The following is a 16,667-nucleotide window of genomic DNA, read 5'->3' as shown; positions in this document are numbered from 1 at the left end:
GATTCCTGAATGTTGGTTTATTTAACAAAATTATTTCAACTGCATATGTTACTGATACAACATCAAACGGTAGAAAAGTATGAATAAAATAGGAAAGCTGGAGGATACAATGCCTCATTTTAAAGTTTTATTCCAACACTGAAGGGTCTCAAAACTTTATGAGACCGAAGTCAAGACACCCACACTCAAGATTGAGATTTGAGTCCAGAATCACACAAATAAAAATAGTAGCATTAATCACTGTACCATAACAGTCGTGTCATCTTGAAAATATTCAAATCAAGTGAATGCCCCCCCCCCCCCCCCCCCCCCCCCCCGGCTTAGTATGGTGATTCTATGATAAAAATTATTAAGTTTTGCTTTCCATTTCAAACACTCCACACATTTTTGCAACTTTCATTCATACAACTGGACTGATAAAGATATATAAAATGACACACCTATAATAACTGCAGTTTTGAAGATAATCTTACACTTCCTGGCATACTGTGAATTACTTTTAGCAACTCTGCTAATTCCTAAACCTCTCAGTTGCAAGAGTCTGACATTCCTTCCAACACACAATCTACAGAGACAGAAACTGCTAGAACCAACAAACCTATCAGAAGTGATCTCTGTTGTTCTGCATGCATTCCTAGCACCTCACAAAATGTTTATAGTCACATACTTAAGTTCATAACTGTTTCATGATTTTCTGAGGCAATACAAAAAATCTCACTGCTGTCACATGTTAGTAGTGGATCAACTACCTGTTCATCCTCTGAATTAGTAGCCTCCATACTGACACTATTCTCACTGCTGCTTATCTCACGATGTCTCTTTTTCAGGCCAATGATTGAGGTCTTCCCAAGACCCAAAAATGGAGCTTCACTTGTTATTTGGCTGTAAGTACCACCGCTGGTCCATATAAACTTGATCAGTGCTGACGCAAGATACAAGCTCTGGAAAAGTCATACAATATGCCAATAAATCTAATAATTCTTAGACTTTAACTGAAAACTTTCTTGTTCCATTACCCAATTACAAACTGAACTGTAATACCTTTACACCACTTGCTAAATAATGCACAAAATTTAAGAACCAACCAAATGCCGTAATTTACTAGATTCATACCCCATTTCAATGATGCCATATGACTGTTTTAAACTGCAAAATTACATGGCAGGTGCCTCTATATTCATACACTGGTCCTGACAACGGAAACACAGCGTCTCCAAAACAATGATTTTTAACTCGGCTCTGACACAGTTGATCGCCTGAGAGGATTTTATTGCATTCAGTTGCCATGAAAGTTTCAAATCCTACATATTTGAAGTTATTACATTCTGTATCTCACCTGTTCTGTGTGATCCTTTGGTTCCAGTTTGCACAGTAAGCTATATAAATGTAGTACTGGACCAGCTTCTAAATTCTTAATAAGAGGAGGCAGGAGATCATGGACTTGTTTACTGCAATGTTTCAGCTGTGCAGCTTGCCAAATAATATCTATGTGTTCATTTGTTATTTTACACTCCATTGCCAAGAAACTTAATATTATATGACTCTGTTTGATTACCTGGAAAACAAAACATATAGACACAGCTGCTTTACTGACTAAGCTATTACAGCCCATAAATTTCCTAAACCTAATATTACCATCACTATAATGCTTTTTGGTTCTAATGCATTAAAATATATGAACAAAGTAATAGCAATTGACACAAAATGGATCAATGATGACAAAAGAATGCCCCGCTATGACAAATTTCTATAATTTTTAAAAATTTTGTCAATAGTATATATCCCTTGTTTGCTGAATGGGCTTAAAAATTAAAGAAAAGTCTTGCAAAGATGGTAACCTACAGACTTACAGAACTGGTTATGTTTATGTTGAAGTAAATGAGAAATTACTTGCAAGCACTGATTCTCATAGGATACAAATGACTGTGCATGATGATAGTGATAATGAGTCAGTAGTTATAGAAGAATTAATGTGAATATTTTAGTAAGTAGTAAAAGGCAATCTGTTAAACAATCTGGTCTGAAGAAAAGTGAGGTTGTTGTGTAAACAGATTGGTGGTGGCGTTGGTTGTGATGTTAGTAATGGCAGTAATAGTTATGGTGGTAGTAGATAAGGCAGTAGTAGTACTCTGAAGGAATCAAATTTATACCGAACCATAATTGTCATATAACACCCTTTCGTAGGTTTCCGTTGGACCTACCTTACATGATTATTATTTCCTCCATATACACTAATATAAAACAAAGTGATTAAAACAATAAAATCTTCTTTATATCTTCCTTCCAAATCAATAAATATTCTCCTTAGCACTCATCACTGCCACCAATGTACCAAAACCTCTCTTCACAATCTAATACATACCTCTACATGAAGATTTGGACCAAATATATGTGATATTATTTGATTTTCAATCAACCAATTTGCCAAGTTCTGGCCCACATTTTCAACTTCAATGATGCTTTCATTGTTACAGAGTTCATTGAACATGTTAATATGGCTGTTAATTTGTGCTATTCCAGCTAAACGCATTGTCAATGTTGAACTTGTGAAATATTTAAATGCTAAATCCAAACCGTCTCGATCAAATGTTAATGGAGAATCAAGAGGGTCTTTCACTGCGCTCCACATAAAATCTGAATAACAGAGAGAAAAACATTATAATATCTTCATTGAAGTACAACTTATACACACTTTTCAAGAATGTGTAACTTCAACTTGTGGGTTGAGCCACGTCAAATGATCAGAATTATCCGTTTCAGTAGACATTGCAATTGCCAAAATTACAAGCTGAATTCCAGCTGCAAAAACCAAAGGACAAGAACTCTATTAGAAGGTTATATTTTGAATGTTTCAGGGCCTTCATGGGTTGTTCTGTAAGGCTATTCTAATACCACATATCTGGAAAATGCATTTCTTAGTATAAGACACATTTGAATAAACACAAGTCTGATGAAGTGCAGATATACAGGCTGTCCCAAAAAGATGTATACACACAACAATTACGTATGTCAGCACTGTGTATACATCTTTTTGGGACACCTGTTTATTTAAAAACAACTCCTTAAGAATGCTGATGCACAGTATTAGAATAAAGGTACCAATAAATATTCTGAAATGAATACCAGTAAAGCACCTCCAGATTCAAGTACATATACAAAATAAAATTGTGTATCATTTCTCACCTGCCATGGTTTTGATTGCTGGTGTGCGGAGATCCTTATCTCCCAAGTTACACATGTACCTTAGCACCTTTGATCGAAGTGGCACAAACAACTGCATGATGGAACGGAAGTTAAGCCACAGTTTCAGGTTGCAAACAATTGCAATTATGGCATGAGCAATGGAGACAGGAAGAGTTTCTGGGCTTTGACGTTCAAAGCAGAAAGTCATGGCATGCACACCACCACTCTTGCAGAACAGACAAACATTACGCAACAGATACACTGGAATTTCAGGATCATGAAGATCACAGAAGACATTCAAGTTTCCAGCCTCTTGAGGAGAAATCTCTTCTAGCTTGGACTGAACACTATGTTTGTAAGCAACATACAATGGATAGTTCAGAAGAAACACTTTAGAAAGAAAGTGTAATAATTTTTCTTTTTCTTGCATGCTCCATATTTCCTCCTCCTCCTCTTCATCTTCTTCATCTTCTTTCTCTTTCCCATTAACATCATCAATATTTACTGACTGATTTCCATTCACCTTTTCTGCACCACTTTTCGAAATGTCACTACTACCACACTCTTTTTGGTTGTCTCTCTTTTCAAAAGTATGTCTGATCTTTTCATCATCTGCTATAGATTTACCTCTCTCAGAACAATCTGTAGTAATGATAGCTTTCAACTCCTCTGGTTTATCATCTCCCACATCCTTTACATGTGAAGTAATGTCACCTCCTTTACTGTCTGCACAACTTTCATTACTTAATTCTTTTTCATTTTTTACTAATAACTTAGCTTTAACCAAGTCCTCTCGTAGTTCTTTCAATTGACATACTGCCAGGCACAATATACTCTGAGTTATCAAGTTAAACCTTTCAAAGTTCTTTGGATCACGAAAACAGCACATACATTGTCTGAAAATAAACAAAAATCTCAACCACAGAACAGGATGCATTAAGTACAAAACTAAGTTATATCCACAGAACACAATTTCTAAGTGATCTGTGAAGTTTCTGAATACTCAATGGCTGACCAGCAACTCCTATCAGTATTGAATGTAAACCACAAGAGAAGACCTTGGATAACCTAGCTGAATCAGAGTAGGTGCAGTTCTCTCTCTCTCTCTCTCTCTCCCTCCAATTAAAACATTTACCTACCACATATCACATGTTTTCACTCTTTCTGCTTCGTGTTTCCTAGCTGCTCATTTATTTACTGCATTGCTATAAATTCTGGAATTGTTCATCAAGAAATTCATTGCACATATAAATGCCAATGTTCTTATATACTCTGACATAAAGTACAATACTTAAAGAAATGGTTTTTTGCCACTAGTAACATAATTCTTGGTGCAATATGGCTCTAGAAACTAAGTTTATTCTCATGTCACACATACAATACGTATAATTTAACCATGCTTGAGCTATATACAAATAAGATGAAAGGAGAATGGCAGCAGAAATTAATTCATAAAAACAGCAGGCTACATTAATCTGAACTACAAATAGAATTTAGATATAATGAAGGAATTAAATACACAAGTGAACATGGAATTCATAGAAAAATATAGGGCTAACTAGAAAACCATATTCTTCAAATACCCAACTTAAGAATCCCATTCCAAATTCCTCATTACCAACCAAATGTGTGATAATCTTTGGGGAATCATATAAATGATGGCATAAGACTACAACAGGCCACTAGGCCTAAGACACGCAAGCTACCCCTCAAAGACCCAACCATGGCATCCATGCAGGATTTCAGGTTCTCCCAGCAGTTAGTGCAAAGATGGCTTTATTTTGGGTTGTAACACTGTGTAGTCTGGTGAAGTTTAAACTTCTACCAGACTATATAGTGCTACAAACCAGAAGACAACCACCTCCATGGCATCCATGTTGCGAAGCAGAGTAATGTCTCTACGTTAACAGGTCTCTGGTCCACCAAAGTCAATATGTGAGACATCATGTCCAGGGTTGCATGGCACTAAGGCAATGATGATGGTGTTGCTAACAATATCTTATGGGTACCAAGTAGCACCCAGTCATATTCTTGCCTTCCACCCATATGGGACTTTCCTGGTAGCAACTATTAAAGCCCCAGTACCAAGAAATTAATTCAAATTAACTTACACGGTAGGAAGGCAGCCACTGCAGTTTTGTACAATAAACCTACTTTGGCAAAAAACATAAACTGCACTTATACAGGAACCCTGGGTTCAAGGAGCCCAAATAAGAGGATTAATTTTCAATGAACAAAAGCCTCTATACTCCATGAGCATACATCATTAAACAGGAAAGAACTAAAATATTTGTCACAAGAGGGGGGAATACTTTTTAGCCACATGGTGCCTTAAAAAATCTTATCAAAATGTCTTTTAACACCAACAGAAAAAAATTAAAACTTTAACTTTAACAATATCAATATGTATGCAAACAGATCACACTACGAATATTTACCTCTGAGACCAAGACTGGATATACACAAAAACTGTCTCCACTTCATCTTTTCGAAGTATTGGCCGTTCATCTGATTCTTTAGAAACCTTTTCTTCATCTGTAACAAGGCAATCATCACACAAAAGGTTCAAAACCAATTTGTATACATAAAAAACGAAAATAAAAATCTCAAACATTAAAAAAATAGAGAAATAAGATACAGACATATTAACATGATTTTATACATGATTAACTGATATATCATGAACCAATGGTAAAGTCATAAAAACAATCCATTGCACATCAGACACAATAAATTAGCAACATAAATTCCAGTAGCCTGCAAATTCAGACAAAGGCTGAAACTGTCCCTGCGGCAGTCTTCATGAATTCATCAACAACTGCTAGCAGGCAAGCATATTCCTGGAGTAATAATCACAGGTGATCATTTTATCATGGTAATTAAATAAAAACAATAATTAAATTTTTGAAAACATTTATAGCTGTTACCTTGGAAGAGCTGCAACCACACAATTTGTACTCCTAAAATATTATTCACTACTAATTCTCCAGCATATTTTACTTATATGCAATGAAATATTTATACATGGAACATCTTAAAACCTGTCACCATGCAAAACAATTTTTTTTCAAATACCACCAGATCATATGATTATGCTGGCTTCATATTGAGTGCCAATTTTTTATGGGAAGGCTCACCCCTTAGCAAACCCAGCAATATTTTCTGTCACTAACTCTCACAGCTCAGAAGCACAATTATAAATGACTGATACATTTTTGTAATACACACACATACACTAAGGTTTTGACTATGGAAATCACTACTTGAATGTCAAAAAGTTAAACTGTGAACACAAACAAGACCCATCACATATTTGAATATAATAATCTTTTACCATTTCCCCAATGGTTTCATGCATGTAACCTACTTCATAACTATATCTGATTAAACCTTAACCTTTCTGGTATACATCCTTATCCTTGTCACTCATGTTTCAACAAACACTGCAGTTGTCACCCATAGAAAGTGTGCCTAAAAATTACCATGGAATCATACAGGTTCTTGTGATTGGTTACTGTATGAGTACTCTGGCTAGCATATCACAGCATAGAAGGAGCAGGTAGTCTATAACTGGTTGCATCCTAACCTTGGTGCTCTGACTGCTCAGCATATCAATAAATAACAATGATGTTATGGATTGCAATGCTGTGTAGACTCAGAGATGGATACCAACATTCTGAAGAAACATAATGTCTCAGTCTTCTGCCTTAAATATGTTGACATTTTAATGATCACTGTTACTATGAAACTGTGTAAATGTACTCTACTGTAAGCCAGTTCAGTACAATTTGGTCCTTATAGCCTACTTCAATAAAATTACTTTTAGCATCACACTTTCACATAACCCCTGTAAGTATCTTCCTAACCAATAGGTTTTCTATTAAAAATTTCTTATTCCTAATTCAGTCCACAGACCAAATCAATGTAAACCTAATAGATTTAGTGTCCTGTTTGGAATACACTTATTGTAATATAACATTGACTGAACCAATTATAATTTACAATTAGCGAGCGACAGAGAGGAATGGAGGATATGCTGGGGCCCGCGCGCGAGCTGATGAACGGGTCGTTTAAGTGCTGTTCAGCATTATGAGATTTCAGGCAAAATCCAAACACCTAGTAACACTTACTGTATAATAATATTGTCAGAACCCTTTATTTAATCACACTAATATTGATACAATATAAACAATTAAATTAGTCATGCAGTTCTGTCCAATTTGTCTACCAGTATGTCACCTTATTTATATATCATCTCTATATTATAATACGTAACATAACAATGTTTCACCTTCTTTAAACTACTTTCTAAACATTACATGAACACGCGTGATTATTGTACAACAACCAGAAGCAATCCATGCTAATGCTGCACATTAATTGTAGTCTTGATTGACAAAAATGTCATCCCTGTCCTGTCAGTAACAAATCCAGGTATACTTTTTACAAACAATTAATTCAAAACAGAATACCGACCACCATATTTTGTTATGTTTATGGTTAGGGACTGATATTTTCAGTAAATAGCATGTTTTCTGAAATATATAATTGAAAGACACGGAAAATTGTTATCATTAACTAATGAACGTACTCAATTTCAGTTTAATTACTGTCTGTAAATTACTTCCTGTAATACTTCAGCTCATATCCAACATCCCCTTCACATCTGCCGATCGTTTCCCCACATTACTTACACGACTGTAGCAGATCCAAGAATTCAGCGCATACATCGCACATCTTCTGTTTAAATTATAAATTGCAGCCCATAACTTCACTCAAGTTCCGTTGCTCTAAAAACGCCTCATTTAATGAATATGCATTTTTATTGCTTGAACTACAACGCTTTATAACTTCAAGATGCAATGTCCCGCCATATTGAATTGTGCTTCGAGACCATCAACTTTTTACACGCAAACAAAGAAAAACGCTGAGATCAACGGGGCCAACACAATACTCAAACTTTCTCTGTGGCATATTATGCATGAACCCGTGATATGAATATTTTTGAACATCTCAGACGAACCACTACCCCAATACCTATTACAAAGTTGGTTATCGAGGTGAGATGAATTGGGCACGTAGCGCTCATGGGAGAGATTACAAACACATACAAACTGATAGACGATGAGAACAAAAGTAACTCGGGAGATGGAGAGGATTAAAATATATTCTTGAATATCAGTACTTCTTTCATATACAATACACATCATACGCGTTTTTGGCATAATATGCAGTCACCAAAATATTAATAACTCATGCATTGGGACTTTTTTTTGCAATTACATAGTTTTTATTAAAAATAAAAGTAAAGAAAAGCTATTCCTCTCTGAGAGAGAGGAGGTAGGGCTCCTATTCATTTTTAACCTCGACCATAGGTAGGGGTGAGTGGTCAGCGCTTTACCCCTGGGAAAGGATCCCGGTTCCCATTAAATCTATTTTAAACTATATTGTACACCACGGAAATGTTTAAGGCAAAGAAAAGACAATATTAGTTTCTTGCTATTGCAGAGTTTTTGTTATTAATGATTCGCGATATTCTTGATGTTGGTAATACCTATTAAATTACAACGACAGTAATCCCCTAGCGTTAAAAAAACCTTCTATTGAGTCCTGACACAAGTTAGAACGTACTTATGTATACTTGTGAGAAGTAAATTTCACGGTATTTAGATATATTGCTCTAACGGTACAATAAATTGAGTGGTTAAATTCTGATATATGGACGTGCAGCAATGAGAATGACGTAGCATATTACCTTCCCGTACCCTAACATAGCGCGATAGAGAAGAGGCTTGGGTGTCAATCAGTGATTTTATGTCAGGCGATCTCGTGTTGTACCAATTGAAGGTAATATATTATACTTAGGTTGGCGGCCTCCCGCGGGTTTCGGCGCCGCCAACCTCTCTCTTTCTCTTTGTACCTTCACGTGCGAGAATATTGTGCTTGCACATTAGGTCCACTAGAATACTTCACGTATTGTCACAATTGAATGTGACTAAACTAACGAGGCAGGTAAAACACTCTATTGACGGCAGCTTTGTTAACCTACAAGTATATGGGTACAAATTTATGACGATTTTCAGAGATATGCCTTCTGTATTCCAAGACGATATGAATACAAACGTCAGATCAGCGACGTATTGTGAACCAAAACCAATAAAGCAGTAAATAATAAAAGTAATATTAATTATTACATTTATTTTTTGTTTACTTTCAAAATAGTGTGGTCTTTGCTTCTAAGTACTTACCCAGTTGTACATTTTATGGAGCCTCCATTAACCATTCTTTAGAAACATATTCCACAGCATTATAAAACAAAGGCTAAACTGCCATCTTTTGACTATGTGAAAAACTGTTGGAAGTAAAAGATGTTCTTAAGTTTATCAAACAGGGCAACGATAATTTAAAAAAGGAGAAATTATTATTATGAAGATACTTTAAAAATTTATACTTGTCCCCCAGTATTGTCAGGGTGATTAAGTTAACAAGAATGAGATGGATGGGACAAGAGGTGTGCACCAGGTATTGGTTGGGGAGACCTAGATGTAGATGGGAGGATAATGTTAGGCGGGATCTATGGGAAATAGGAGTTGAAGTAGACTGGATTTTGCTGGCCCAGGACAGGGTCCGTTGGAGGGCTTTGGTTAAGTTGGTGATGAACCTTCAGGTTTGATAAGCCATCTAGTTAACAATTAACACAAAGTGACATAATTTGCTATACATTTTATTTATTAACAATATATGTATTTATATATTAACCTTTTAGGAAACATTTACATAGCTGTCATTTACAATGCAGACAAAAACGACAAATAAGACTGGTGTGACAATACACCAAGCAGAAAACTGTTTAACTACTTTGTAGGTGATTTCTATTGGAATCTTCATTACCTGTTCTTTGAAAGCAAGTAGATCTAATATCATACCAAATGCTAGTAACACATACATTTGATTCTAACTAGATCTGTTTTCTGTTCTTGCCAAATGTATCACCAGTATTTTCATTTTCATACATAATAGGTGCTGATACTTTAAAAAAAATCTAAAATTATCTATAAACATTAATACAAGGTTAAAAATTGAACTCTGTACCAAAGCACTGACATGCTTGGGAGAAGTAGGCATTTAATACACTAACTATAAAAATATCTGTGCACAGAAAGAAATTATTTACTTCATTCACTGCAGAGTTATTACTGAAAGAACAAGAAACAGAATGCGATCAGTCAACAGAGGCAGAACTATCACACCAATTTGTGCCAACATTTTGTAGCTTCTTATGACAACAGTGATGATAAATATTTATGGAAACTGAATTGATCTGAACTGCACAGATAATTCACAACAAAATTAAAATAAAGTTTTTAAACAATTTTGAATAAATGTCAATAATCTAAAACAAAAATTAATACAGTTCTCTGCTTTTCTGTACACTTTTATTACCTCTATGTCACATGTTATTTTATAATTAGACAGTTCATATTCTTCTAATATAAATGTCCCTGATCAGCTCTACACAAGAAATAAATAAAACATCAATAAATGCCATTACTTCTGAAAGCAAAACTGGCATTGCATAAAAATAGAAATTTATAAAATATTACTTCATGGCCATTTTAAAATCTCACTGCTTGTCAACACTGATATTATGCATGTTATCTGTTAATTCTGAAAACTTCATTCACTCCAGGTCAATAATGAACATAAAGTTTCTGCTGTACACTTTACAACCCACAAACTTCACACATTCTTTCATTTAAAATCTTTATACAGATTGTTCCAATTCAGCATTCCTATTGCTTTCGTAAGTGTTCAACCATTTCATGATGGTCAAAATGCAATACTCAAACATCAGACCCCTAGTATTAAATTTGTACATTTGCCATGAAAATATTTTGCTTTTATATAAAACTACAGTTTGTGCAGTTATCTCTTGACCTTCACATGTAATGGTAATATGAAATCACCTGCACTTGCTCACTGCATGGACTCACTCGGATGAATGTGAAAAATTAGGATCACGAACACACCACTTCCTGTTTTGTTGATCTCTCTAGAGAAGTTAAGAAAATACATTACATTTGATATTGCACTCTAAAATATAGAACATAATTCAGAGAGTGATTCACAATTCCATGTAACAGAAAATTTTTATCAGTACAACTAGGCTGCATATGAATTTTAGGATCATGCCCAACAAAATCAATCATTTAAAGGAATGTGAACATGGAAAATACCAGGAACTTTATACAAATTGTACTCAATACAACTTTATGCTAAATTAGTAAGATAATGTGTACCAACTCCCACTTTCATTTTTTCTTTTGTTGCCAATTTCAGCAGCTGTGAACATGGTCCAGACAGGTATTACATGACATGGACTGGATCTCCTGTCACATCAGTACCCAGGGGTGGATTTTGAAAAATGTAGAGAGTTGTCAAAAGCTCCAGATATATATAACACACACACACAAAGACTGATATTCCTGTCTTCAATTCTTTATTATTTTTGGCATCTCACCTTCACGTTCCCTTCTCCTCAATTTCTTTCTCCTCCTGTCGATACAAGCAAGTTCTGCTTTCACATTAATATATGTTTTCCTTAGTTCCTGAAGTTTCTGTTGCAGCAGGGCAATACGCTGTGTGCCATCCAATTCAGGATCTATAAGAATGACAGCCTGACAATATGCAATCTACTAATTCACTTTTTTTCACAGAATGTTTAGGACATTTCAAATAATTCATACCACATGTATGGGGTATATATCAGGGAAAGGCATGCAAACCTCAGTAGGCAGTAGTTGCAAAAAGAAGATGGGAAAGAAATGTTTCAGTTACATACTTGTTCTTCCTCTTATACTTTCTTTTTAGATGATGCAATCCATGATTAATTTTTTACTGTTTACCTCTCACTGAGGTTTGCAAGCCTTATATACAGACTGCATCTGATCTGCTTCTGTGCCTAGAAGTAAGGATTAGGTTTATCTTCATCTTCTACCTGAAGATGTAAAACAGATGGTGCTCATATACACAATTTATTCAAACCTACAAACAGAAATCTTCTCATGCTTTTATCCCCTTGTATAAACATTGGAAAGATTTCTTACTCTCAACTGGAATACCAAGTCATAATACAAAGGATGATGACAAGACTAATAATATAAATATTAAAAATACTTCCAGCAATCAGTTTTTAAAAATAAGCATGTTGTATCTATTGCAAATATTCTTACCTAATTCAACATAAAAGTTGTACTTTGAAGGCCGTGGTGACCTTGAGGACAGCACTGTTTCTGAACTAGTTAAAGGAGTACAACCACCTGCAGTGGAGTTTTCAGAGGTGTCATCGCTATCACTACCCCCACCACCACCACCACCGCCGCCACCACTACCACCACCACCCCCTCCTCCTGAAAATGGAATCAAATGATTAGAAATGTTAAAGATACCGATTCCAATGGTCACATAGTAGAGGGGATGTATTTTTAACAACTCTCTGGGATCACAGGTTTGATGCCTCTGAAGAAATGGATGTTATGTCTGAATATTTGTGTTGTACTATTATATGTAGAGATCTTGCAATATGCCAACCCTCAACTGAATGAGTTCTACAAAATGTTTAAAAATATGAGTACCCAGTGGATAGGAGGCCTGGTGGGGCCCAAAAAATCTACTATATGCCACAAATGTGGACACACTTATAAAAATCCCATACCATCATTATGCCTATACAGTCACTTTCAGTCATCATCATCATTAAAACAGTTTTGATGTGTAAACCATGCGGTTTTGAAATCCCTGGTGTCAGACCCCATTACTAAGAAACTAACCAAACTTCATCCCCAACTTAGCTTGTTGGTGGAATCAGAGTATGAATGCTGTAACAAGGGACAACTTCTGCCCAGTTGGAACAAATAAAAATGTACTCATACAGAAGAATTACCCAGGTCTCAGCACTGCAATACTGACACCTGAATGCCATAGTTATGACACAACCACCTTACTAATAATATATCTGATAAATACTTTCCATATTTTCTACAATAAATTAACAGGTCCAATTATACAAAGCACAGAGTGAACATCTTATCATCAATACTACTACATATTACAAGGCATTGTTTAGTTAAACATAGGGACAGCTTTACCTATTGTGACAGCTATCCAGAATCTTTATGCAACAGATCTTTTAGTTATCAGTTGAATATTAATATATTTGGCTAAGATTTAAAGTGAATACAACATTACTGAAAATGTAAGTGTAACATAAATACTGCAGCCCAGAACCTGTTAAGTCCTGATGGAACGAGAAATATCATCACCCACTCATTTGAAATTAAGTTGATTTGAAACAGCATTAACCATTTGGATACTGTAATGGTGAAGTGTTGCGTTTTCTTTGAGGTATGGTCTGAATTCTTAAATATTACTTTAACATGTTTCAGTTTCAAAGGGTTAAAAACAGGACCCTCTTCTTCTGTAATAATCACTTACATGCAATGGAACACTGATAATAGACACTCAATTAAACAATATTACTATCTTTGCATTTATGTCCTTATTCTGTTAAATATTTGAATGCATCAACCTACATTCCAAGTATGTGTTAACAAACAACAAACAAAATTTTTTTATACTTTCATCAGATGGAAACAATGAAGAAGATCTTTACCAATATTCCGCACTGATCTCCCAGATGAGTGTCTAGACCTCTTGTTACTTTCACAATCTGACCTCTTCCTGCTACGCCTCCGTTTCTTACGTGAAGAATCCATCTCCTTGTCAAGTTCAGAACAAGGTTTCTTTGGCAACAATTTAAGACCTCGTAACCTGTTCTCACTGGAGTTTGAAACATCAATGTTAAGGAGAGAGTCTGGAAGAGAATAAAAGTGCTCAACACAAAACGAAAGGAACACAATGGAGCATTTCATACATAAACAGTAAAGGGTCAAAATATTTTGTCAATGCACCACAAACCACATATGATGGGAATGAATTATATATCAAAATATGTTTCATGTTCCTTAAAAGCATAGAATATCTCGCCTGGCTAACTATAAGCTCTTAATGGAAAACTGTATGATTAAGGTAAAGATACCAAAGTGTGTGCCTAAAGCATGGGAGGAAATTAGTAAAACCGTACTATCTCAAAGTTGACTGTCTTCTGGGATGTTGAACCATGTAATCTCATAGAAACTCACTGACATTCCAGAGGTGCTTACTGCCTCCATCATCAGCAAGCAATTAAGCACCTCTGAAACACAAGTCAATTTATATGTGGCTACATGGCACAGTCATCTTCATACTCAGTAATGAGAACCTGAAATCTCAATATATCTCTTCCATGGTGCTCACAAACCATGACTGAATTTTCACAATTTCTTTTATCAAAACTATACGAATATCACTCAGCGAAACCTCACCTTCTTCACTATAATGGTCCACTTTGTTGCCTTCTGCACAGCTGTCAAGGTCTATTTCAAATGAATCCCTATGTGACTTCGAGCTTTCATTGTCCAGAGTGGGTGACATTCCATCTCGCTCTCTGCAAAAAGGCAGAATGCAATTTTCACTTGGAAATAACCATGACTGCAATATATATAAATTTCTTATTTTAATCTGTCTTCTACAATTCCTGAAAGTTTTCTTACCATATAATATAGAATTAACAAGAAAAGAGACAGATGGTGGTCTTCTTAATGTATACTGCTAGAAGACCACATAGCACAACTCAGAAGACCACCATCTATATTCAAATCATGATGAAAACCTCAAATACAAAACATAATTAAAATATAATGTAATAAATAAAATAAAAATATATGCAACTTACTCTCTGGGTGAGCCTGATATCGTAGAAAGGCTACTGTCAGGTGTAGTGGGCGGAGTATTATCCATTACAGGGGCAGCTTCATTTGAATTTCTTTTGGAAACACCTGGACCAGACCCTTGAATACCTGACCCAGGGCCTGGGCCTGCAACTGGAACTGCAGGATGCTGCACCTGCACCTGTACCTGTACCTGAGGTGGTCGAGGCAACAGAGGAGAAACGGTGGGGGCTGCAGCAGTAGTTACAGTTTGCATCTGGACAGGAGCAGACAGATCTACTGTTACTGGGATTGTGGTTACTGGAGGTTCAACAACTGAAGGGGAAGCAAAGATGGGTACAGATGCTGAAGACTTCCCATTATTTGAACTTGATGTGGAATTGCTGCCTGGTGCACTTGCAAATGGCATTTCTAATACTGTTGTTTTAGTTTCTTCTGGCTCGTCATTGCATATCTCAATGGCTTGTGCAGAATCACTGGCTGGAGCTGGACTACCAGGAATGGTCTCTTCACATAACAATGATCGTAAATTGCTCTCTGCTTCCTCTTCACACTTTTCACTTTCATCTGATTTCTCCACTGGTGTTTGTTGTTCAGAAACTAAAATGTCAACATCACCTTCTTCTGACACTTTATTTGAATTTGGAAGTGAAATACATTCCATCCTTTGTGAAGGATTAGATTCTGCCACAACAGCACTCGCAAACTCAGTGTGTCCTACATCCTGCAATGAGAAACATCAAATTTCATTCTAGTATGGAAAAAAATGTGGAAACGAAACTTCAGCAATTTACATAACAAGTTACAATTAATCACTTTCATGCAACGTTTCACTTAACAAAAACACCATCCTTTGTTCACATACCTCCATGGTAACTTAGATATAATATTCAATGATGAAATGACTCAAACATATACCTTGAATTGCAGGAGATGGCAAAAACAGTAAATTTTCAAACTTTTTAAGCCCATTTCCCTTTCTTATGGAAAGAAAGCAGGCTTACAAGATCAACATGCTATCTGTCATCCCACTACATTATCAGATCAGTTTACTGATCTTCAAGATATGTGGTACGAATGTCATGCCACTGGAGGACACTCCAATCTCATATATTTTAAATAGCCAACAATCATTAATAACAATGTGGCAGATGAGAATCTGAGAGTCACAGCCACTTCATACACATAACTTCAGTTAGATCATAGACAAATTATCTTTATATCTGTACAAAGGTGACTAGTCACCACAGAAAGAGGCACTGATATGTTAACTGTTACAATAAAAGACACTCTTAAAAGTCAGCCCTTCATAATAAATAATTAATTCCTTTTATTTTTAATTACCATAAATGCAATAATGCTGTTGTTCTACACCTCAAATACCAATGCCTAAGTCAGTTCCATATATTTCTAATCCACATAATATTACCTTCAAATTGATCTTAATATTTATTATCCTACCACCTCTTCCTAAGTCTTCCAAGCAACTGATTTCCAAAATGTTTCCCAAACAAAATTCTGTATGCATTCCTAGTCTCCTCCATCTTAGCTACATGACCACATGAACTCAATCCCTTAACAACACAAAGTTCCTCATTGTGGTCTCATTATGTTATATCCTAAGTTTCTTGGATTCTACCATTCTAAATATTTACC

The 16,667-nt window shown here is 35.6% G+C and overlaps 2 protein-coding genes and 1 long non-coding RNA gene across 9 annotated transcripts in view; 1 reads left to right on the top strand and 2 right to left on the bottom strand.

The window, feature by feature from the left end:
* The window catches only part of puf (ubiquitinyl hydrolase 1 puf), a 47,774-nt gene extending 39,519 nt beyond the window's left edge, over window positions 1-8,255 (bottom strand). For 2 of the 4 annotated variants that reach the window (XM_087352827.1, XM_022085519.2), the window contains exons 1-6: window positions 7,878-8,255; window positions 5,622-5,718; window positions 3,184-4,079; window positions 2,363-2,634; window positions 1,337-1,555; window positions 750-941 (exon numbers count right to left, since the gene is read on the bottom strand). In XM_087352827.1, coding sequence (XP_087208953.1) covers window positions 750-941; window positions 1,337-1,555; window positions 2,363-2,634; window positions 3,184-4,079; window positions 5,622-5,718; window positions 7,878-7,920 — 1,719 coding nt within the window. In that variant the 5' untranslated portion in view covers window positions 7,921-8,255. The remainder of the gene's footprint in view (window positions 1-749; window positions 942-1,336; window positions 1,556-2,362; window positions 2,635-3,183; window positions 4,080-5,621; window positions 5,719-7,877) is intronic. The other 2 variants (XM_022085517.2, XM_022085518.2) reach the window with 1 other exon arrangement.
* Window positions 8,256-9,067: 812 nt separating this feature from the next.
* Window positions 9,068-11,664, top strand: LOC110840487 (uncharacterized). Its single transcript, XR_015536034.1, has 2 exons — window positions 9,068-9,191; window positions 11,527-11,664. It is a non-coding gene; the product is annotated as an uncharacterized LOC110840487 (long non-coding RNA).
* LOC110840484 (AT-rich interaction domain hat-trick) overlaps window positions 9,892-16,667 on the bottom strand; it is a 34,303-nt gene continuing 27,527 nt past the window's right edge. For 3 of the 4 annotated variants that reach the window (XM_022085556.2, XM_022085555.2, XM_087352224.1), the window contains 6 exons: window positions 15,017-15,735; window positions 14,607-14,728; window positions 13,856-14,056; window positions 12,417-12,593; window positions 11,705-11,845; window positions 9,892-11,236 (listed from right to left, as the gene is read on the bottom strand). In XM_022085556.2, coding sequence (XP_021941248.1) covers window positions 11,202-11,236; window positions 11,705-11,845; window positions 12,417-12,593; window positions 13,856-14,056; window positions 14,607-14,728; window positions 15,017-15,735 — 1,395 coding nt within the window. In that variant the 3' untranslated portion in view covers window positions 9,892-11,201. The remainder of the gene's footprint in view (window positions 11,237-11,704; window positions 11,846-12,416; window positions 12,594-13,855; window positions 14,057-14,606; window positions 14,729-15,016; window positions 15,736-16,667) is intronic. The other variant, XM_022085557.2, reaches the window with a different exon arrangement.

The sequence above is a fragment of the Zootermopsis nevadensis genome, unplaced genomic scaffold, assembly GCF_977971745.1.
Source record: "Zootermopsis nevadensis isolate Lab colony 2312 unplaced genomic scaffold, Znev_1.0 Znev_ptg000021l, whole genome shotgun sequence".
Taxonomy (NCBI): domain Eukaryota; kingdom Metazoa; phylum Arthropoda; class Insecta; order Blattodea; family Termopsidae; genus Zootermopsis; species Zootermopsis nevadensis.
The sequence above is the reverse complement of the archived record's forward strand: the minus strand, read 5'-3'. Positions and strand labels throughout refer to the sequence as shown.